The following is a 24,649-nucleotide window of genomic DNA, read 5'->3' on the forward strand; positions in this document are numbered from 1 at the left end:
GCTGACTCCGTTTTACTCGCGAAACGTCACTACCAACTGAAGTGCAGCTTGAGAATAAATAGCTTCCGCGAAGCATGCGTTTTATTTCAGTTCAACGAAGAATTAGGCTTTCGCCGTTCCACTATAATACACAAGTGAAAGCGTACAAAATTACACGCTTGTAAGTTTATTTCTGTGGTAACCGCCTTATTTAGGTAACAGGGAAAGTTTGAAGTCCGAACTATTTGCAGCCTCCCGGAGGAACGGTGGCTGGCGGCTCTGAGGGCGTGGGCGGGGCCTCACTGCAGACTTGAGTTGTATCCGACTATTAGGTGGTTGCGAGTTCGTAAGAAATCAATTCTGATGTGTGGTTGAATTCGGAATTCCAAACCACTTTCATTCATGCGCCCAATGAATTATGGAAAATTTCAGCCCTATATTACCGATGCGCGCGGCGTGAAATCAAATAGTTATTTTTGAGTAAAACAATGAACGTTCATTTGGCCTAAAAGCTACACAAGTAGTTTGACTATGGCCCAAAAGACCTTGCAAGGCAGTAGCCCCAGGGAACTATTAACAAGACTCATGTAAACACTACGAAAGTCTACGTACTGTCAGTATCCTCAGGTAAAATCTCGCGGACTTCGCGGTAATGGCAGTGTGTATTTCAGTTGAGTTTGCGCTCCGCAGTTGTTTCTGCAGTGTGTCTCCTTCAGACCCCTTATTTTTCAGGTGAAGCTAACCCAACCTGTCCTACATTGGGCAAACTTGCGTCATTCTTGCCGAAAAGCAGCCGTACCATGACATCAGCACAGTCGCGCGGGATGTCAATACATGCATTATCTCGCCTGCTTGTTCCGTGCTATACAACTTGCAAGTTAACGCGGCTACGTGCAGTTGGCGTTGCTGTAGCTCGATCGCCCGCATAAGTTTGTCTTGCCGGGGAACGTAGCGTGGCGTGAAACTCAATAACAATCAGCTACTAAACAGCGAAACAAACAACTATAAGCTCTCCTTCTGCTTTGCACTTTTGACTTCGTTTCTCCACATGCGTCTTACGAGCTGCTCAGGAACAACGAACATGCGAGATTTTTTTTTTCTTCTGTACACGGTTTGTGCCCCTCCAGGCTGTCAATTGTAGAAGAGCATGAGTCACCGAAAATCTCACGCAACCGCACTGCTAATACCAGGCCCAAGGGCTGGGAAACGGGTAGTTAGTGGTGCGAAAGCCCATCACGGCGGATGCGAGTAGAACTGGCGCGAGTATACAAGAAATGGATGCTGACAAGAATAGTTAGGAAGTCACATGCGTTTATACGTACAATAGGGCACGCGGTCTCAAAATGCAAAAAGCGTAAAATATACTAAAAAAGAAGGGGAGGGGGGAGGTAATCGAACATAAGCCGCGACTCTGCAAGCCATCGCAGCTCAAAGTTTTTTTTAAAAATCGTATAGAAAGCTATAGTCTCCACGTGACAACAAATTTGAGGGTGCTAATAAGCTCCTTTGTCCAACACGGACGGCGTCTCCTATAGTGTTCCGAAGCAGGAAACTATTCCAATACATGTCTACGAAGAAGAAGAGTCTCCCGACTGCTGGCCCGGATCGCCCGTCGCGGCGCCTGCAGACGACGCCGTCGTGTGCGCTGTTGCCCAAGCCGACCTCGCCGTCTCGTCGAACGCACCGGCGAACGAAGGCGCCGGAGGGTCGACCTGCATGGGGGCGCCACTGGGTCCAGCGGCGTCATCGCCGCCCTGGTGGACGCCGCCGTCGTCCTCCTCGCTTCCGAGGTCGCTGAGGCTCAGCCTGGCTAGCGCTCGGCTCTGTTGGGACAGCTCCTCCTGCGAGCGACGGCGGCGAGGCATCCCCGAAACGGTGGCCGTCACTGCTGCCGTCCTGCGCTGCATTCGCGCCGTCTTGGCGGGTCTGGAGTCGGGACCCAACCTCTTCACGGGGCTCGGCCTGGCGCCCGAAGAAGAGCCGGCCTCCTGCCAATCCCGCTCCGATATCCAGGCCGGCCGCCGAATGTCGCCGCCCCTGGATGAGAGCGGAGTCGCCTGAGGCGGCTTAGTCTCCGCACCGCCGCCTTGTCGCTTGGAGCGCAATAGCCTATGCAGAAATAAAAAGAAAGCGGGAAAAACAGCAGCAATTCTTTCCGCACGACGAAGCGAGGACCCGCGCGCAACACTGGCCTGACACGTACGACGAACCTCGTCAAGGCATATATACATTCGCCAATCTTGATGGCCGGGAACACTGAAGTGCCATCCATGCCTCTCGGTATGCAGGCACAACGTTCTGTCGAAATCTCGTAGTTTGTACAGCCCACGCGGACGCATTTGCTGATCGCAGTGCATCGAGTGATAAACTATAGGGCCAAAAAAATGGAAAATGATTATTCGATATATTGCGAAATAATGCAATTCCCTTGCAAGCAATTTACCATATTAAAATGCTGAATGTACGCTTTACCTTTTTTTTTCTATTTTACAATACATTAGCTTCTCGCCAGTGCAAGTGCCACATGAATTAGCGGCCGCATGTAAAATCGCTTGCTGCTTTTATGTCATGCAGAATGGCGCTTCTGGCGTATAGGCGCGCTGTCTTGACCCGTGGTCGTTATTTCATTGCGTGTTTGTTCAATCAGTGCCGTGCGCTTCACCCGCTTCACCCCGAATTTCGCATGATTTTCTCACCCCGAATTTCGCTTCACCCCGAATTACGCATTTCACGGAAGGTGCTACTACAGAGTGTACCGCGCATCTGTACGCTGCTGCATCGGACGTGCTGCGTCCGATGCAGCGCGTCTGATGAAGAAAAATGCAGAACGTTACACACACACACCGCCTAGTGGTCGTTAACTGACTACAAGTTGCGAATGCACTACAGGAAGTAAAACAGGTAGGTTAAAAATGCGTTTTAAGTAATATGACGCAACGCTGCCTCGCCTGATAACTGTTGATGTGCAGTAAGGTTTTTGCGCAGAATTGTATTGAAATAATACTCGCAATAGGACTCGCGTAGATTTTTTGTTATCTGACTGCGTTTGCCGGGCTACTCGCCAACCATACCTTTTCATCCACGAAACATGATTACTTGGTTCTGTCATGTATATTCGGTGTTAATCGATAGGCGAATAGCTCGTTTCTAATCCTCTCTGGCACTGTCATTTATCTCTATACAGTAAACTCTCAGTTGTACGAACGTCAGTTTATCGAATATTTCAGAATAACAAACCTTTTAAAAATCCCCCGGCAGTTTTGTTATAGATTCTATGCAAAGATGTTTCACTTAAACGAATTTCGCAACAGTCAATATTTCAGTTTAACGAACTCCCTCAGAGGACCAAGGCTTATTGTTACGACCCACGTGGTGTGTTTTTTTCATCGGCTCCGTTCAGCGTTCCAGTTTTAAGTAACAACGGCAATTCGCGTTGTTACGTTTCGCCTACGACGCGCGGTTTAGCCGGCGCGACTGCAACAAAGCGGCAGACATTTTGGCCCGTTCGGCGTCGCCGCTACGCTCCCCGCCAAGCGCGTCCAGGCATGTTCCGATGCCACGTGTCTTCATGTGCGTGTGTGAGTGTATGTGCCATTGTGCCCGACCGGAGGCGCTACGAGAGTAGAAGTCACCTTCTCCTCCCAGCCATTGTGCCCGACCGAAGGCGCTACGAGAGTAGAAGTCTCCTTCTCCTCCCAGCCATTGTGCCCGACCGAAGGCGCTACGAGAGTAGAAGTCTCCTTCTCCTCCCAGCCATTGTGCCCGACCGAAGGCGCTACGAGAGTAGGAGTTACCTTCTCCTCCCAGTCTTTGTGCCCGTCCGGCGGCGCTACGACAGTATGCGTCACCTTATCTCATTGTACAATCACGTGCTCGTCTATTAAGGGGTTCCTTCTTGCCCTCAACTGCGAGAGTATAAAAGCAGCTGCCCCCGGACGCCAAAGGAGGGCTCCGATTTCTTCTGTTGAGTAAAGTGCTCTCCCGTCTCTCTACTTCGGTCAACCTGACCGCCAACTCTTTGCGATGTTAAAATAAACAAGTTGTTTTGTTGTTACCAGTCGACTCATGCTTTGCCGGGACCTTCGGATGCTTCCAGTTGTACCCCAGGCCGCCAGGCCAACGCTACCCTTGGGGCTTGCGACCCAGGTACAACCACGGGCGTCAGCGCCGAGTTCCCAACAGGTCGTACCATCGGTGCGACCACAACAACCGTTGCCATCGGTGGGATTCAAACATCTGGTTGGCAGCGGTGAGATCGCCTCCGACTACTACAACTGTCTGCCAGCGGTGAGATCGCGACAACGGAGGCCAGCAGCGAAGAGATGCAGTTGACTGTATGCTGAGCAGCTCAACAACGATCCGGGAGCAGTGCAACGAGCCCTGTGTGATGACTGGTTGCCTGCAGCGGAACGACTGCGCTGGACTCTTGGCTGCGAGGTTTGGTGAGTGCGGGACTTTCTTCTTCTGAGCTTTGCCAGGCTTTTGTTAGTGTTAGAAACAGAGCTGGTAATTGTGGTTGTCGTTGCTGCCGGGTTAGTTTGCGGCAAGACAATAGTAAGCAGTAGAGAAAGCAGCATTCAGAGCAGCCATGGATTTGAAGTCGTTGCGCAAACCGAAATTGCTGGAGCTTGCAAGAGAGTTGGGTCTGGATGTCTCGGACAAACTCAGAAAACCAGAACTGCTAAAGGCTATTCTTGAGTTAGAGGCTGAGGATGACGAGCTGTCGGAATGCCTTGAGACTATTGAGGAGAGGTCAAAAAGACAGGAGCGCGAACTTAAAGAGCAAAAAGAGAAACATGAGCGCGAACTTAAAGAGCAAAAAGAGAAACAGGAGCGCGAACTTAAAGAGCAGAAAGAAAAAGAAGAGCGCGAACACGCTTTGGAAATGAAGCGTCTCGAGGTAGAGATGGAACGCGCTCGTAATGGAAGTCAGGCACACGGTGCAGGAGAACGCGTATTGTTCAAAATGACTGACCTGATGCGGCCGTTTAAGCTTGGAGAGGACATTGGTTTGTTCCTGGTTAACTTTGAGCGAACGTGCGAGAAGCAGGGGTTCTCTCGGGAAACGTGGCCACAGCGCTTGCTCACTTTGTTACCCGGCGAGGCGGCCGACGTAGTCGCTCGCTTGGATAGAGAGGAGGCAGAAGATTTCGACACAGTGAAATCGAGTCTTCTAAAAAAGTACCGGCTGTCTGCGGAGGCGTTCCGTCGGAAGTTTCGGGAAAATGAGAAAGGCAAAAGTGAGTCATATACAGAGTTTGCGTACAGGCTTATGTCAAACATGCAGGAGTGGCTCAAAGAAGAGAAAGCGTTTGGTGACCACGATAAAGTTCTGCAGTGTTTTGGGCTAGAACAGTTTTATAGTCGGTTACCTGAGAACGTGCGGTACTGGGTCTTGGATAGGCCAGACGTTTGTACGGTGGCTAAAGCCGCTGAGCTAGCCGAGGAGTTTGTGACGCGTCGGGCTCGCGGAGCTAAGGACGGTCAAAAGGGTGAATTTGGCTCGAAGTTTGAGAGGCCGAAGTTCACGCCCATGAGATTAAAGAGGGACACGCGTAGTGAGGATGCGAGTGAAAGCAGTCCGACCAAACGTAAAGAGACGGCGGCAGCCGAAGCCGAGCGTAGAAAGCGGTTCGAGATGAGGCAAGCGCGCGTTTGTTATACGTGCCAGAAGCCGGGTCACTTTTCGGCGCAGTGTCCGGAAACAACACCAAAAGTTGTGTTTTTTTCATTAAGCAGCACTGACGAGAACATGAAGCTTCTCGAGCCTTACATGCGAGACCTCCTCGTGAACGGGAAAGAGTGCCGAGTGCTTCGCGATTCCGCAGCTACGATGGATGTAGTTCACCCGTCTTACGTAGAACCCCATATGTTCACGGGCGAGTGCGCATGGATCAAGCAAGCCGTGGAAGCTCATATCGTGTGTCTGCCAGTAGCAAAGGTGCTTATTGAAGGACCTTTCGGAGCGCTTGAGACGGAGGCGGCAGTGTCATCTATGCTGCCCCCCCCCCCCAGTACCCGTACCTATTTTCGAACAGGTCCGATCACCTCCTGCGCGAGAAGGGGCTTTTGTTTGGTGAAGCTAGTGTTCAGGCCTTAACCAGATCGAAGGTTCGGGAGCTCGCTGCAAAGGCGGTAGTTGCGGGGCCGACGTTATCAAACAACGAAAAAGGGTCAGAGGCGCAGCAAGCTGATATTCAGAGCACGCCTGAACTAAATAAAATTGAGTCTGTAACGTTAAAGGCACCAGATACTGGAGAGGAAATTCCCGATGCGGGAAAGTTAGAAGAGCTATCTGCAGATTTGCTCATCGCGCCTACGTCAGATGGACTTAATAGGTTGCTAAAAGTCAGCCGGTCGGCTTTGATAGCCGAGCAAAAGAAGGATGGTAGCCTAGAAAACATACGCTGCAATGTCAAGGAAGGTATCGCCAGGAAAAATGCGCGTTTTGTGGAAAGAGGTGGAGTCCTGTACCGGAAGTATCTAGACCGCAGAGGAGTGGAGTTCGATCAGCTGATCGTTCCTCAATGCTATCGTCAGGATCTGTTGCGCTTGTCGCATGGGGGTTCGTGGTCCGGACACCTAGGAGTTAAGAAAACTAAGGACCGTCTCTTGCAAGAGTACTATTGGCCAGGGTGTTTTCGGGACGCAGACCATTTCGTAAGGTCATGTGACACCTGTCAGCGGGTGGGCAAACCAGGGGACAAATCGAGGGCGCCGTTGAGATCGGTACCTATCATTACGGAGCCTTTTAGACGGCTCGTTATTGATACAGTGGGACCTCTGCCGGTAACAGCCACGGGGTACAGACACATTTTGACTGTGATCTGCCCAGCGACAAAGTTCCCTGAAGCAGTGCCGCTTAAAGAACTCAGCTCAGTTGAGATAGTTAATGCACTACTGTCCATATTTGCGCGAGTTGGTTTTCCTGCGGAAATCCAATCAGATCAGGGCACAGTGTTTACTAGCGCTTTGACGACAACTTTTCTCGAAAGGTGTGGGGTAAAGCTGTTACACAGCTCAGTGTACCACCCACAGTCGAATTCCGTTGAGAAGCTCCACTCCGTCATGAAGCGCGTGTTGAGAGCATTATGTTTTGAACATCAAACTGACTGGGAGCTGTGTCTGCCTGGGGTGATGTTTGCATTAAGGACCGCGCCGCATGCGGCTACGGGGTTTTCGCCAGCTGAACTGGTGTACGGTCGCTCGCTGCGATCTCCGCTTCGCATGCTTCGAGAATCATGGGAAGGCAGGGGCGACGACCCAGTCGTGGTGGAGTACGTGCTTAAGCTCCTCGAACGCTTAAGAAGGGCACAGGAGTTGTCAGGTGAAGCAATGACAAAGGCCCAGCAGAGGGCCAAGGTTTATTATGATCGGACCGCCAGGGCCCGTCGTTTTGAGGTGGGCGATGAGGTCATGATATTGCGCACATCGCTAAACAACAAACTAGACGTGCAGTGGGAGGGCCCAGCACGAATTGTTCAGAAACTGTCGGACGTTAACTACGTGGTAAGTCTGCCAGGAAAGCGGAAAGCACAGCAAGTTTACCACTGTAATCTGCTCAAACCTTATAGACAAAGGGAAGCAGTGGTGTGCATGATGGTAAACGTTCCTGAAGAGCTCCCGGTCGAGCTTCCGGGACTCGGCTCAGTGACGAACAGGAAAGACACCGGTCAAGTCATTAGTGACTTAGTCAGTGGAGCATCGCTGTCGCCTGAGCAGAAAACCGAACTACACCAGCTATTACAGGAGTTTCAAGGTCTGTTCTCTGAGAGGCCTGGTAGGACTTCTGTCCTTACTCATGACATAGAACTTACCTCCCCAGAGCCAGTACGATCCAAGGCGTATCGGGTGTCACCCCGCCAGAGCGATATTATGGAGGCTGAGGTCAAGAAAATGCTACAGCTCGGTGTTATTGAGGCAGGTGAGAGTGATTATACCTCCCCTTTGATTTTAGTTGAGGTACCGGGCAAGGAACCTCGTCCTTGCGTCGACTACCGCAGGCTTAATTCCATCACTAAGGATCAAATTTATCCGATCCCTAACATCGAGGAGCGCCTTGAGAAAGTTAGTAGCGCTCAGTTTATTTCCACCCTAGATCTTGTCAGGGGTTATTGGCAGGTTCCACTTACAGAAGAGGCTATAGTAGGTATGCGGCGTTCATTTCACCAATGGGAACATTCCGTCCTAAAGTGTTGAGTTTTGGTTTGAAGAACGCGCCATACTGTTTTTCAAGCCTCATGGATAAAGTGTTGCGGGGACAGCAAGAATTCGCTTTACCGTATCTAGACGACGTAGCGATATTCTCCGCATCCTGGTCTGAGCATATGGCACACTTGCGGGCAGTGCTAACCCGCCTGCGCGAAGCGGGCTTGACAGTAAAGGCTCCTAAGTGCCAGTTAGCACAGGCCGAGGTTGTCTACCTCGGTCACGTGATTGGTCAGGGTCGTCGCCGCCCCTCTGAAATAAAGGTGGCCGCTGTGCGAGACTTCCCGCAACCGCGCACGAAGACCGATATTCGGTCGTTCTTAGGTGTCGCCGGCTACTATCAGAGGTACATCCCCAGGTACTCTGATATCGCGGCTCCCCTGACGGATGCTCTAAGAAAGACAGAGCCTCAAACAGTCGTCTGGGACGAGACAAAGGAAAGAGCTTTTAGCGCCCTAAAGAGCGCCCTAACAAGCCAGCCTGTGCTACGATCGCCAGACTATACAAAAGGGTTCGTTGTTCAGTGCGATGCTAGTGAGCGAGGCATGGGCGTTGTACTGTGCCAACGGGAAAATGGAGAAGTAGAACACCCCGTCCTGTATGCTAGTCGTAAGCTGACCAGTCGTGAGCAGGCGTATAGCGCCACCGAGAAAGAGTGTGCATGTCTCGTGTGGGCCGTTCAGAAATTGTCATGCTATCTAGCCGGCTCGAGGTTTATCATTGAGACGGATCACTGCCCTCTCCAATGGCTGCAGACCATCTCTCCCAAAAATGGCCGCCTCCTGCGCTGGAGCCTGGCTTTGCAACAATATTCCTTTGAGGTGCGTTACAAAAAGGGGAGTCTCAACGGTAACGTCGATGGCTTAAGTCGAAGCCCCTAACGTAGGAATCAGCCTCAAAATTGTTACTGATGTTTTTCTTCCTGAGGCAGGATTTTTTAACATATTGCTTTTGTTTAGTGTTTCAAAGTGATGATATGCTTTCTAGTGCACTTTTCCAATTTGTGGACGCGTTCTGAGTGATGCTAGACTACTGTAAGGAACTAGGCAGTGGTATAAAAGGGGAAAGAGCCTGGCAGGGCTTAGTGAGGGTTGTGCCGTGCTTGCTGACTGAGCGGTTGAGTTTCAGCGTAGTTCTAACGCTTGCCGGGAACGAGAACAAGAATGTGAACTCTCCCGAAGTCACTTTGCAGTGTCCCGTGCGAACCTGAACGAGAGAACGAGGCCTTCTCTGTGCGCTACGCTCAAGAAACGTCGAGGGACGCCCGACTTCGGTTATGAGCATCATCGAGCGACATCCCTCCGGACAGCGGATGCAGTCCCCTGTCCATCGGGATCTCCTTCCCCCGGCGGGGCGGTCTGTTGCGTTTCGCCTACGACGCGCGGTTTAGCCGGCGCGACTGCAACAAAGCGGCAGACATCTGCGCTTGCCGGGCTACTCGCCAACCATACCTTTTCATCCACGAAACATGATTACTTGGTTCTGTCATGTATATTCGGTGTTAATCGATAGGCGAATAGCTCGTTTCTAATCCTCTCTGGCACTGTCATTTATCTCTATACAGTAAACTCTCAGTTGTACGAACGTCAGTTTATCGAATATTTCAGAATAACAAACCTTTTAAAAATCCCCCGGCAGTTTTGTTAGATTCTATGCAAAGATGTTTCACTTAAACGAATTTCGCAACAGTCAATATTTCAGTTTAACGAACTCCCTCAGAGGACCAAGGCTTATTGTTACGACCCACGTGGTGTGTTTTTTTCATCGGCTCCGTTCAGCGTTCCAGTTTTAAGTAACAACGGCAATTCGCGTTGTTACGTTTCGCCTACGACGCGCGGTTTAGCCGGCGCGACTGCAACAAAGCGGCAGACATTTTGGCCCGTTCGGCGTCGCCGCTACGCTCCCCGCCAAGCGCGTCCAGGCATGTTCCGATGCCACGTGTCTTCATGTGCGTGTGTGAGTGTATGTGCCATTGTGCCCGACCGGAGGAGCTACGAGAGTAGAAGTCACCTTCTCCTCCCAGCCATTGTGCCCGACCGAAGGCGCTACGAGAGTAGAAGTCTCCTTCTCCTCCCAGCCATTGTGCCCGACCGAAGGCGCTACGAGAGTAGAAGTCTCCTTCTCCTCCCAGCCATTGTGCCCGACCGAAGGCGCTACGAGAGTAGGAGTTACCTTCTCCTCCCAGTCTTTGTGCCCGTCCGGCGGCGCTACGACAGTATGCGTCACCTTATCTCATTGTACAATCACGTGCTCGTCTATTGAGGGGTTCCTTCTTGCCCTCAACTGCGAGAGTATAAAAGCAGCTGCCCCCGGACGCCAAAGGAGGGCTCCGATTTCTTCTGTTGAGTAAAGTGCTCTCCCGTCTCTCTACTTCGGTCAACCTGACCGCCAACTCTTTGCGATGTTAAAATAAACAAGTTGTTTTGTTGTTACCAGTCGACTCATGCTTTGCCGGGACCTTCGGATGCTTCCAGTTGTACCCCAGGCCGCCAGGCCAACGCTACCCTTGGGGCTTGCGACCCAGGTACAACCACGGACGTCAGCGCCGAGTTCCCAACAGGTCGTACCATCGGTGCGACCACAACAACCGTTGCCATCGGTGGGATTCAAACAGCGTGCTCACTTTCGAGATGAGTGCGACGAAACGGAAACGGTTGTCTCTCTCGGACGAGCTGGAAATCCTTCAGCGCCTGTACAACGGTAAAAGGCAAGTGGACGCTACAAAGGACTATGGAATTGCGCCGTCGACTTTGTCAACGATTGTGAAACAAAAATCGAAGCTCGAAGGAGAAACTTCGATGAATCCCGCAAGGAAACGACTCTGCACGGGGTACTTCAAAGAAGTGGACGATGCCGTTGCGGTATGGCTTGGCGACCTACGATCTCAAGCCGTTCCAATGTCCGGCCCGATGATACAGGGCAAAGCGAAGGAATTTGATCTTCTGGACATTCACGGCTTCGAAGAAAGCAGTGGATGGCTTACACGATTTCGGGATAGGCATGGGATCGCGTGGAAAACGATTTGCGGCGAAAGCAAGGATGCCGACCAAGAGGCAGCGAGAGCCTGGAGGGGTGAGGTTGTAGCCGAGGTTGTAGGGTACATTGGAAAGTTGAGAGACTTTGCGTCTCAACATCAAGCTGTTCCAGAAGAAGTGTACAAAAACATTGACTCTTTTGGACAGTTTTGTTACTTCCTGTGCTTTAAAAGTGCAAGTGCAGAAGATTACAGATTTTTTTTTCTAAGTGAGAAAGGCAGCATTGTAACTGTTATGAACCTTGTACTTGTTGATATGTAAAAATTTCATTTCACACATTTCTAACACTATGGATGCCATGTCTTTTGCTCCATGAATTGCACTTCAAACTTTTGACTGTGTGCCATGTCTTATGATGGTCTCGTGAATATTCAGTTTAGTGAACTTTCAGTGAAGTGAACTATTTGCTTCGGTCCCTTGAAGTTAACTCAAGTGAGAGTTCACTGTATATTCCCTTGTATTCTTAAATAAAAAAGCATGGTTGAAGACGCGCTCGCGAGTTTGCAAGCTCAAAGGTCAGGAAAAAAAAGAGTGTGTACCGACCTCAAGGAAATCTAAACGTAGGCGCCAAGGCGCATAAAATTACGATAATACTAACCTCCGGTCATGACGTACAAATTACGTTGCTACACACCGCCATTTTCTACACATATGGGCTCCAATGGAATGCATAACAGCGCTTCAAGGAACTAAATGCTTAAAAAAGGAGTAGTGCGAAAAAGAAACGGCGCTAAACTTCAAAATGTATTCCGAGAACGGTGTCAGAAAACTACAACAAACGCGAATGCGTGCTACGATGCTTTAAAAAAAATCGTAGCAACCTGTAAAACAGCTTGATCTCATGCCCAAAAAAGATACGCAGGAGTGTCGCTGAGGAAGTTCGTGATATAAAAGGTATCCTACAGCTCTCGCACCAACATACGATAGTCCTGCCAATTATCTTGGTCCCACGAAGCCGTGGGTCCCATTGGCAGGCAATGATAGTTCATGATCCCGTGCTCGGTCATTGACACATCCAGTTTGACGTACCCATCCCTTCCCCCGCGACAGTATTACTCCATATACGACGCCAGTCGCCCATTTCACGAAATGTGTGGCGGGCTTCTGGCATCACATCGGCGCCACGCACATTGGCTACGCCGTGCCTATTTGTGACTAAGATTAATTAATTAAATTATGGGCTTTTTCGTACTAAAACCACTTCCCGATTATGAGGCACGCCGTAGTGCACGGGAGACACCGGAAATTCTGATCACCTGGGGTTCCTTAACGTGCACCTAAATCTAAGTACACGGGTGTTTTTCGCATTCCGCCCCGATCGAAATGCGGCCGCCGTGGCCGGGATTCGATCCCGCGACCTCGTGCCTTGTGACTAAGATTGTCAGAGGGCTCTGGACATACGGCACTACAGCAGGCTTGCGTCCTCGTTAAACAGAGCTGGCAAACTCTTGCTTAACAGCCTTTATCAACTGGAGGAGGATTTCCGAGACCGCTCCTGTAGAACGGCATCTCGTATATACCCGACTGAAACTAGCCTCGCCAATTGGCTACCGGAACTAGCCAGCATGATACGAGAACACAACTTCATAGGAGCAGATTGTCATGCTGCAGTATAGCATTGGCCCCTGCCCGCAAAGATGTACAGTCAACAGCAAAAGTTTGCGGGATGTGCGAGCGCGTGGCAAAGCGACCCTCCTCCCCTTCTAGCGGTGAACCCCTGGTGTCGAGACCGACGCCTACACGCATGCGCTTCCCTCCGATACTGCAAGTGTGCATGTTTCCGAGCTTCCTCTTTGCGCGCCGGCGATATCCAAATGTTGCCGCGAGGTATAGCCCACTTGCAATATGCGCCGTGGCGGCTTCGACGGGCAGAACTTCGTTTAGTATACAACGGAAATCAACTGTCCATTCTTGTCTTGCCGGTCTTCTATATAGCGCGTCTACTGCCACGCTCTTCTGCGGTAGAACGCACCGTTCGTAAAAAGAAATAAACAACGAAAATTGGCCACGAGAAGGTGCAGCCCACAAAAAGAAAAATTACTTGTTACGTTCGCCACCGGGCCGGCCCTATGCGTCAGCGCACGTGACTCGACAAAAAGCGGCCGCAAGTTCATGCTTCTAAACACGTTTCACACAGTTTCGCCCGTCGAAGCCGCCACAACGCATATCGCAAGAGGGCTACCTTGCGGCTACATTCGTATATCGCCGGCGCGCAAGGAGGAAGCGCGGAAATATGCACGCTTGCAGTCTGGGAGGGAAGCGCATGCGTGTAGGCGTTGGTCTCGACACCAGGAGTCACCGCTAGAAGGGGAGGAGGGTCGCTTTGCCACGCGCTCGCACATCCCGCAAACTTTTGCTGTTGACTGTACATACCGTGAAGCCTGCACGCACGAGAAGCACAGAAACATAGGCCTGCTCATTGTAGAGTAAAAGGCCAGAGGCACGTCATTCAGGTCGACCTCTCTCAATAATTAAAGGTTCCTCTTTTGGCAGTGCTATGACGGCGAACATGAACAAACAAGGGTTTTTTTTTTTTCTTTAACAGCCGCAACCTAACCTTTTGACGGGGCTCTGCTTGGGTGTGGTGCCTGAGGAAGAGCCGCCCGCGGCAAGGTCCCGATCCGTGAGCCAGGTGCGCAGCCGGGATTCGGCCGTCTTAGCTGACAGCCTCGACCGCGGGGGGCGTGGCTTCTTACCGTCGCCATCTTGAGAGGGGGACACCCTGCGGCAAAGAGCGGTGCGGCTACATTACATCTTTACACGCCGCATGCGTCACGGTGACCATGGCAGCAGAATAAACATCTCTCATATGTTAGCGCAAGACGAGAAGCCCGGGCAGCTAGTAAGCGACAAAAATCGGTGATCGTAGAAGTACATAGCCCTCGGCTTGATTCCTTATGCGCGCTGAAACGCAGCAGACAAATTTACACACGATATAAGGACAGTTGTTTAGAGAACGAAGTCCATCTATCCATCTTGCACCATCTATCGGCTGTGCGATTCGCGGGCGATCTGTGCTAGCGCAGGCATTAAACTTTAAATGGTTTATTGGCTGGCCAAAGTCTCCACACACAAAACGATGTAGGCTAAGCTCTCAGCGCCAATTACAGCAATGCGCAAGTGGCACGCGCTGCCTAAGAAGGAAAACAACACTCATTGCACCAGCCTAACAAGAAAGCTCCGCAAACTGGGCAACCCTTCGCATGTACCACGGGCAAACTACTTACTTTGTCATAGGGAGGCAGTAATGTTTCCGACGCAGATGTTCTTAAGCAAAGTGTCGGGCTATATGCGGTGATACCAACAGGTCTGGCTCTGGAGTCTACAGTGCGCCCGTCGCGGTCGAGCTGCTCGAGAATTACAGTTGCATCACTGCTTGCTTGGCTCAAATTTAAAATATACTCGCGTAGACGCCTCCAACAGCGCCGAGTTACCGCTCTGGGCAGTGACCGACAGCGTCGAACACAATCGCAGTTCATCTGGAAAAAATTACTCTCCGATTTGAGCGGGGATCCTCAAATTCTTTTAGTTATCTCGCGACGTTTGCCTCCTTGCCACTGTATACGCATGTCCACCATGCCATCATTGCGATAAGCGCGCAATCGTCGCCATAGTCGGTCACGTGGCTTCTGGGCGCAGAGTATCGCGTTCGCACAGAATGAAGTCTGCGTCGAGAGCGAAACCTCGCAGAAACCGTCCCGTTTGCCCTACGTAGAACTGGCCGGGACGGTGCATCAATCAGAGGCTAATGGAACATAAAAGGTCGTTAACCGGTGGATCGCCTTGTAATCTTTCGCTACATTGCCGAGATTGTAACTACACGCCAGAGTTAGATGAATGCGCGATATTGTACAGGCATAAGAATGAAGATACGCGTCTTATGGTAGAGGCGTGGCATATCGATTATGGTGGAAGTGCGTACGTGAGTCAGCCTTCGATTACTTTACATAAGGAAGAGATTAAGTGCCTTAGCAATTATCTCTCACGTAGACCGGCACGTGTACCCGATTGACACGTGGTGTTACCATTCCTGAGCATGCGCAGATGAGTTTTGTGTCTTCTTTTCTTCGCCTCAGTGATCCCTTCAGTTGATAGTCGGCGTTCGTGTTGTCCACTTCTCTACTCTTGTGTCCTGTCTGCACGACTCACTTCTATTTTGCATAATGGCCGACTGAAGTGTTTGCAACTAAGTGCCATTGATGTAGCTTTTTTTACATGCCTTTAAAGAAAGGCCTCGAAATACAAGAACAAGCGCATGACAGCGCCATTGTTTCAGCGCTTCCAGACGACCGATCAGGAAACGAAATCCGCTTGTCTCTGTAGCGCTATCCTGGACGGGCTTGGCGTTTCCGGTGGCCACATGATACGCGCCAGCAACTGTCGCTAGTAAGATGTGATCGAGAACGAATAGAAGAACATGACAATTGCATTTTCCTTCCCGATATTAAACAGTTCTGCGGTCAACATTTACTCAGCCAGAGCGCCTTCTTTTTTTTTCCCCGCAGTCTTCAATGATTAATACTTTGCGCACGAACCGGTTACAGCAGCTGCAGCCGATGTCAACAGTTAAGGTGTACGGGTTCTGGCATGCCAAGCTCAGAAATGCATCCTCCTTGGGGTCGTTTCGAACTTTATCTACGCAGAAAATGGTTTTAAACTTCACCTACCGCTTCATCGAGGCCTCCTCTTCCTTGATGAGAACCGAATTTGTCGTCTAGTGATTATCGCTTGGGCGCCCACTTTCATGTGTTTGTCGTGGATGCTCTTCCTTCACGCACTTTCTATTTCGTTGATCTTGAGTCCGTGTCAGGCTTAGATAAAACAGCACAATGGCAAGAAAGATCCAAACGGTGTGTCGCAAGCACAACTGGAGGGCTACAAAATACACCATTTTCGACGGGTATTTTGTCAGCAGCCGTCAAAACAACCCGGGCGCACTTTACCGACTTTACCCTTCCCCTACTTTTCTTTAGCTTACCCACAGGGTTATAGACTTCACAACTTGCGCACAGGGTGAACATAAACAGTGCTAAATGCGCAGATCAACTTGACGGTGCAGTGTTATGGTATCAGATTTAGCTGTCGTTCGATATCGGGAAAACATAACAAGAGTTTGTACCTCAAGTTAATGCATATGTAAGTTTTCCTCCCCATCGCTAAAGCTAAGTTGTAGTTGTAACCAGTGGCCAGATCTCGCGATGGCACTTCGCCGTGACTGTACAGTGAGCGAATCCCTTGTCTCTAAACTTTTGAGCATTGTTAACGTCGATAAATTACAAAGGAGCTAGTAAAAACGCTGGAGTTGACAGTTCCACATACATTATACCTAGAATTGTGAGTATGCAAACAGTGCCATGACTGCTGCCGCACACGCATTTTAAACTTACCGCCGAAAGAAAAAAACTCCAGGCAACCATATGACGATGCAAGTCGCGTAAGCTCGTCTACATCTATTAATCCTGCTGCCAAATTTTCGCTACGTAGTAACAGCTTTATAATATAACTAACGTTTAGTGCACACTCAACTACTTCCCTTTTAGTTAACGCCAAAATTAAGGAAGCACAATCCAATCTGAGGCGTAGTCCAATCCAGCCGAAGCTTATTTTCATCGCAGACAGCTCGCAACTTCTCATAGCATTGGCCTTGGTCCCGTTATTGGCGTTGGTAAATTAAGCGCGTTACTAGACGGCTACCATACCCTCACTCTTTTCTCTTCCGCTTCCTGGTTTTTCTCTCCGTCGACACACACAAGCGGCTTTTCTAGGGTTAACGCCCCTGAGTCGACTCGATTACTTCACGGCAGCGCCGCTCATCGTTTGTCTGCTTACTACTGTTACGCTGCCGGTTCTCTTTCCTCAACGAAAACGAACAACGCACGCGATGGCGTCGCGCGGCCAAACCGAAACGAGCAAGCTGAAGGAGCGGCTCGAAGAGCAGCTCGATCGGCTTATGGCACAGCTGAGCGACCTCGAAGAGTGCCGCGCCGAGCTCGACGAGGACGAGTACGAGGAGACCAAGCGCGAGACGCTAGAACAGCTGCGCGAGTTCCAGCTGTCTCTGGCCAAGATCGTGTCCGGAGACATGACTCTCGTGGACCAGCTGAGCGGCATGCAACTCGCCATACAGGTGAGCCGAACGAGACGCGTACACGCAGGGTCGTCGGTTGAGAGTCGCCACAGCGCCGATCACACCAGCTTTTATAGTCAGTTCACTTTACTGCACGACTTCTCCCTGCGCTCACATTTTTTAAAGGTAACGCAAGGGTAGCACAGTGGTAGCAAAGCGCGCTCAGGCTAATTTGTTAGGATCCGTACTGAAAGCTGCGAAAAAGAGACGGACGTGTGAACAGACGACACAGGCGCTCATTCCGAGTTTCTCAATTTGGTCGCCGATCGGCCACTCGGAACTCTTTAGTTCGCGACATTCGGAGGCGAAATAACTTTTATGCAACGCGAGGCGCGATAGATGGTTCGTGCTGCGGCGCCGAGTAATGTGGTGCTCCGCGAGCCCACGGTCAAGATATAGATTGCCAAGCAAAGCACCCAGTTCACAAGCTAATTCAGACAAGTGCGGCTGTAAGGCCTGCTCCGCTCTTCACAACAAGCTTAGTAAAGGGGTGTTTTGTAGCCAAAACGTTGTCTGTGTCACGAGTGGAATGGAAAACGTAGCTTTGGTGCGCGCTCGGCTCTGCATAGCTTGCTCGGCGAAAGAGAGTTCGTAGCCTACAGTCAATGTCACAGCTGCGTTGTGAAGCACAGCGTTCAGCCCATTCGGACAAGTGTGACTGTGGCCGTACTTCGCTTTTCGGAGTACGCTTAGTAATGGAGTGTTTGAAGCTCACCGACTGCATACAACCACGTAATGGTTGCACCACATTGCAGCTATTAAGGAAGAAACAGCAAATGCTCATTTAGCAATTGACACGATGCAAGTTGTGGGAGTATTTGCACCGCAATTAAAGTAAAGCACATATGACAAGTTGTCCAGACTTCCTATCAAAGGTCACCAGCACGTTGGGTGTGATAAAAAAAAAAATGGTTCGGACGCCTTATCTGTTAGTCACAGCGACAGGTCAAATATCACCCAGTCTATGTGCTAGAGTTGCTATAGTTGGTAACAGCCTGGGAATTAAAAACAAGCTCTATCCACAAATACACAGTACACCTGCCCCCTACCTCGAAAGAGAGCCGAGCTAGAGTCTGCTCACAGCTTAATGACTTTGCTCTGCTAATGTAAAGGCTGGGCTAATTGGAAAAGGAAAGCTCATTGTTTCAAGCTATATTATGTTTGGCTGAGCCATGATATCAGGTGTTGTTTGGTAGCAATTACTCAAGAGTAATTTGCACTAGCAGTTACATACGTTCACATACTCTATTTCTAACATTCTTTGACCTTTTGAACACACTTTAACATTGACAGTCTAATGCTAAAAATGAGCATGACATGAACCGCTGTACTTTTCGTTATGGCGCATAAAACAACTCTGATCTTTACGAACGCTGTACTCATGCTGACCGCTCTACAAAGGAACCATAATTATTGCTTAAAATTTTTTTTAATTTTTTTTTCACACTTTCAAAGCCCGAAGGCATTACAGAAAGAAGTGGGGTGAAAAATGCAATAAGAAGAAATTCTAGTTCGGGGGCTCCTATCTTAATACATTTGAAAGGAGAAATAATTTTTCTCCGCAAACAATGAACTGAATTTAATAAGGTTTGTTACACTTAAAAAACAAAAAGAGGTAAGGTCTAGTATCTGTAGGAAGCAGAATTTTTTATTTAGGCAGCAGCTTTTTTATAAGCTGTGTTAGAAACTACAGTATGCAAATGATCACATTAGCAACTCTAACTCTGCAATAAAGAACGATATAAAAATTCTGCAAACTGCATTTAATAATGCATCTGAAGCAGAGGAAATTGGTGTATTATCTGCCCCTATGAAATATAATAAAAATTTGTGAACATGCCTTTTGCGAAACCGTTCTAACATTGTAGCAAATCCGCCTAAGCTGTGACTTAATATACCTATCTCCTTTCACTGACAGGAAAGTCTGTTACACTGTTGTTCGACATGCAAGTTTGTCAGTCAGTGCTAGTATGTATAGTGCTCAGCAATTGAAATGCGATACTCGGATCACATAGTGGCAGACACTTTTTACACCGCCAGTGTGCGCTTGATCACCGAGGGGCCCAATGCTGTCGCAATACATCATGAAGGCTCTCACTTTCATGTGACAGCACTGGCTCGGTGGTGGAAAAAGCTCCAAGTATTGTGTTTCAATCGCTAAGCACTGTACAGTGCTCTTAAGTTCAAATGCGAACAATTTCGAAATTGCTCCAGACTTTCATTTTCATTTACGTTTGTGACAGCAGCTGAATTCAGACTCAAAACGTACTCTTGAGACTACTATATGTTTAGAAAGCAGCTGCAGAACAATTACATGTCACACTCTTCTGTAATTATGCATAACAGACATTCGTTCCTGTTCGCATTTTCATTTATGACCACCGTACACTGGTTACGTAACACTCATTGCTCAGATGCTGATGCGCTGTTCTTCACTTCAGCTTCTTTCATTCAATGGCACGTTTACTGCTAACCAAACATTTCAAATTGCCCCTTTAGGCGGCCATTAGCGACGCATTCCGGACACCCGAGGTGATCAGGATGTTCGCCAAGAAGCAGCCAGACCAGCTACGCGAGCGCCTGTCACAGCTGCAGAGGGACGCCAAGATTGGCCGGCTCACCGAGGACGAGCTGGCACCGCAGAAGCTCGAGATCCTCGCCGCTCTCAAGAAGCTCAAGGCCAGCCTGCTTCCCGAAGAGGAGCACTACCTTGAGAAGCATGCTAGCAAGGCGCTGCTCGACTTTGACCAGGTCGGCGAAGACTCGGCGGATGCGAGCAGACTGCTTGACGTAGCGGGCTCCCAAATCAAGGCTGCTGCGCAGCGATGACTCTGGTTCTAGTCACAGTCCGCCCTTCTGGAATGCTGGCTTCCATTGTGTGTTCCTGTCTGTTGCATTGTTTGCAACTTTTGAGGTGTTGGTAATGATGGTGCACCTTTTGGTGAATCAAGCACCGAACCTAATTGTTGCAGCTGTCCCATGTCAATGACACAAGGTGTTGCATATCGTACAGATAAAGGAATTAAGTACACTTGCGAACACTACCCTTTTCATGGTTGCTGTTGCGCATGTCCGCTTCTTTCACACACCTTTGGCTGCTTTCCTTGCAACACTATAGGTGCAATGATGCAATTATTTTGCCATTGACCTTACAGTTCGCTATGAAAATTGCTAGGCGGAAATCGGCTGCCCGAATCATTCAGCTACAATGAGAATGATTGCTAGTTACATGTATTTGTCTAATCTTCGTTCCTGCAGCTTATTATTATGTGCCTCTACTGGCCTAACTTTCCAAGCGATCATATCTTTCTGAACACACGAAGGCAATCAGGCTCTCAGCATGTGCATAGTTGTTGTGAATTGTTACATTTGTAACACAATACTTTGCCGACCATGATCCATTTGCAATGTCACAAAGTTTGGAGTCACGATCCACGTCCCAGCCATCATTCATCTGCTGGCTGATCCACAATACTTCCAGCTTCCATATGCATTAGTGTCAGATTTCCCTCTAGTGACATTTGTATAAAAATTATGTGGATCCAATGCACTAACGGAATCTATGTAAGCGAAGCTTTCTGTGCTGTTTGCTTTGATTGATGATAATTAGCAGTGATACTGGTGGCAAATGTTTAATTTATTTAACGTTTAGTCCAATATGAGAGTGCTGAGTTGATGTTAAGCATTGATTTGTGTGCACCACTGCCGTCTGTCTGCATAGTACACAGAACACATAGGGAGACATTTGCTTGAGGCATTGTTGTGCGCCATTGTTCATAATCCCAGAGAGGGTTGAGCATTATCATTGCCTCGCATGGCACATCGCATCATGGCAGAAGTGTTAACTTTCTTTGACTGATGGGACTAAGTACCAGAGCCACAATCTGATTATGAGGTACGCTGTAGTGGTGGACTACAGATTAATTTTGACCTCTGGAGTCCTTCAACGAACACCTAAATCTAAGTACATTTGTATTTCGCCCCCATCAAAATGTGGCTGCTGTGGTCGAGATCGAACTCGTGGCCTCGGGCTACGCCACAGTTACAAAGCCACCACAGCATGTGCACAAGTGTTGATTTGGCGTGCGACCGCTTCCGTAGTGCTGCCTAGACGCTACGGTGCTTTAATGCAGTTTTGCATCTGCACACCATGCATCAGTTGTCAGCGTGACAAGTTTGCATGCATTTTATTTCACATATAGCAGAAACATACGATGCCGTACCTTGAACCTATACGTATTCAGCTCGTCCGCAACCACTGCCGTGTCTTGTAGTAGCGTTTTCTCACCCTTTCTCTCTCCTGCTCTCCCCCCATATATGGGAACTGTGAGCGAGGGTGGCAAGGCTGTCATTCACTCATTTCACAACTGCATCGGCTTTACCCATTCCCTGCCTCCTCTCCACCCTCCTATCTACCTCTGCAATACATTTCTACAATGCATTTGCAGGGGTCACAGATAATTACAGCTGTCAAGAGGTTAATATGGTGACGCCCAGGTTGCTGCAGAGGGCATTGTGTACGTGCGACACGATGGAAAGGTCAAAACGAGCTTCTCACAGCGCCTTTCCTCTCTGCCACGCTCCTTCCTTGTATATGCACTCTCTGAACCCTCCCCCATGCGGCATGCAAGACACCCACAGCAGCAGCAGCAGTGGAAAAGTCGAAGGGAGAGTCAAAGAAAGCTTGCTTTCGAAAGCTTTCCACCATCAACCATTAACAAAGGCTGGTGTCACGGCCGTCCTTACTCACTGAACTTGTGTGGATATGTACACATGAAATTAAATGTTAGATTCAGTTGCAAACAAGTTAAGCCATCGATTCAGCCACATTTGGTCATGTTCAGAAGGTGCAGTCGATTGAGCTAGAGAGGTGGATAGTCCACTCCATTCCACAGGAACGTCCACATCACTTTTCTTTAAAATTTTACAGTACTATGCATGGCAGGTCACTGTGAACTGGAAAGATTATTATATGTGGTTTAGTTTTTGTATAGGAAGGTACTGAAGGCCAGAATGTCAATGCCAATGTGCAACACTCGTTATACATTGTTATACATTATTTGAAAGGCAGCATCGCATTATGTGATTATGTGTGCTGGTCATTCTCTTTTGTACAAGACATCAAGCCTTGTAAAGGCCTGATATCCTTTATCAGGCATTGATATTTATGTGTAATAAATCTTAAATGTCCCGTTCTAATGGTGCTTGAGTAGTTCCAAACAGTTGCCTCTAGTTTATCCCCTTTCCAGGCAGAAATAATCTTCACAGACCCAGAAATCTGTCTTTACAGCTGGAATGAGCTTGACAGTTCAGGAAGCGGTAGTGGCATGTATTTACTTTCGCCCGAGTCTATTAATGCTTGTTATGAAAACAAGGATTAAAGGACTCAGGTTTCACTATGAAAAACGTCTACTTTTGTGAGCTTCTCATGATGTATCTGCTCATACCTCAAACATAATGCACAGATAGTGCTCTACATCTATGCTATCTGTAACTAGGCTTTTTACGCACTCCAAAATATTGTTCCAGTTGGCCCTCAAAGAAATGTGTACCCGATTTATGAAGAATCGGACAAAGGGAGACGCCACCACCACCCTTAGCTCAAGGTCTTGTTACAAGGTTCCTAGAGCATATCTGGCCGAGACTCGGGACAGTACTAAGCTTCAAATGAGACTTCATTGCGACAGTATTAAACAAAGCAGAGCATAGAATGACAAGGCCATTTTTTTTATGCTTCATTTGTGGTAATAAATGTCTGGATTTGTGTGACAATTATTTAGTTTATTAACTGAAATTTAAGTTTAGAAGACATGCTATAATAGCAAAAACACAGTCAGCACACTAAGCATGCCAGTTTGAAAGAACCCCATCCCTGGCACCTGTTTCTATGAGTAGGTTCCTTCATCAGTAAAGACACACACAAAAAAAACATACAGCATAAGAAAAATGTTGACCAGAATGTGCATGTGCCGTGCTTGATGCACTTAACGTATGAATTTTATGAGTGGTGTTGTGCGCAGGATTTCCACCAAACCATACATTGGATAACTTCAATTCTGCAATTGCAGTGTGCCCTCAAAAATTAGATAGCAAATCTTAATTTACCCACTACTCATCATTATCCCACATATCCTGGTGCACGATGCCGTGAATGATGCATTTCCAAAAGAATGATCTAAAATCTCTGCCACACTGTGCTTAATAAGCACTTCGTCGCTTGCAAAACACCTTGTGTACAGCTTGCACGGCTGGTGCTGTCAACCGAGACAGTTCAGAGGTAAGTGTAACCACTATGTTACTCGTGCTGCAAACAACGCAAGAATGAGACAAAAGATAAAAGATTTTTGTCCCACTCTGCACATGTTACTCAATTGTGTGAGCAACTGCCTTTTACTATGTGCAACGGAGAATCTGTTCATAAACAATAAATGAGCCTGCCCTCTCCACACAGGAAGAGAGCTTGACTGTCTAATGTCATAACTTTTAAAACACTGGCAACTTTTTTCTCCCTGCTTATGTCATGCATGAAAATGAAAGAAGCGAATTTACTTCCTTGCATCACTCAGGAACTCGAAAAACAGCATCACAAACTCGTATTAGCACAAGCTTATTTCTAATCATGGTACTAATTATAGTGCCTTCAGGGGCTTTCCTTTGAAGTGAAACAGCTGAATGCAACGTAGAAGCAGGAGTCACTGTATATGAAACAGCCTGGCTTCCTGGATCATGGTTCCACACACTTCCCTGGTGCCTCTCTCTTTCATATATGACTACGATCATGGTGGTACGAGACGATCATGAACACTAAGGAGATGTGCCAGGGTATGATCATATATCGTACGATCATAATCTCGCACCCTGGTGATCATGAATGTTGGGGAAATGTGCACGGCCTCCTCATAGCATGACAGTCATCATTGGTTTCTGATCATCTCGTATGATGATCATGAGAATCCAGGATGTGTACCAGGGCTTCTCATACATGATCACGATACGAGATGATCATGTCTTGTGATAATCACGAACACTGTAGACGTGTTAGGGCTTCTTATATGATAATGATCACATCAAGATGATCATGAACGTCTGGACATCCGGGACGTGTATGGGCTCCTCATAGCATGACAACTATCATTGGCACTTTAGTCAACTCTGTAAAGTGTTGATGCCAGCAGGGTACACAGAGCATACGGCAATGATAGCTAAACACGTGCTTAAAGTTGTTTTATAAGACATTCGTAGGCCCATAAGCCCAGGAACGAGGGTCGCTCGAGTGAGGATTCCAAGCACTGTTGAGCTA

General features: G+C 48.6%; 2 protein-coding genes across 2 annotated transcripts; one reads left to right on the plus strand and one right to left on the minus strand.

Annotated features, from left to right (window-relative positions):
* Window positions 1-8: 8 nt before the first annotated feature.
* Window positions 9-14,780, minus strand: LOC142560573 (uncharacterized). The gene is made up of 3 exons (XM_075672777.1): window positions 14,450-14,780; window positions 13,780-13,944; window positions 9-2,088 (listed from the first exon to the last, which is right to left on the minus strand). Exons 1-3 carry the CDS (start codon window positions 14,455-14,457, stop codon window positions 1,548-1,550), a joined length of 714 nt encoding a protein of 237 aa, XP_075528892.1. The 5' UTR covers window positions 14,458-14,780; the 3' UTR covers window positions 9-1,547.
* Window positions 14,781-16,799: 2,019 nt separating this feature from the next.
* Window positions 16,800-23,121, plus strand: LOC142560574 (protein LZIC-like). The gene is made up of 2 exons (XM_075672778.1): window positions 16,800-17,349; window positions 19,849-23,121. The coding sequence occupies exons 1-2, from the start codon at window positions 17,104-17,106 to the stop codon at window positions 20,176-20,178; spliced, it is 576 nt and encodes a 191-aa protein (XP_075528893.1). The 5' UTR covers window positions 16,800-17,103; the 3' UTR covers window positions 20,179-23,121.
* The last annotated feature ends 1,528 nt before the right edge of the window (window positions 23,122-24,649 follow it).

The sequence above is a fragment of the Dermacentor variabilis genome, chromosome 10 (assembly GCF_050947875.1).
Source record: "Dermacentor variabilis isolate Ectoservices chromosome 10, ASM5094787v1, whole genome shotgun sequence".
NCBI lineage: Eukaryota > Metazoa > Arthropoda > Arachnida > Ixodida > Ixodidae > Dermacentor > Dermacentor variabilis.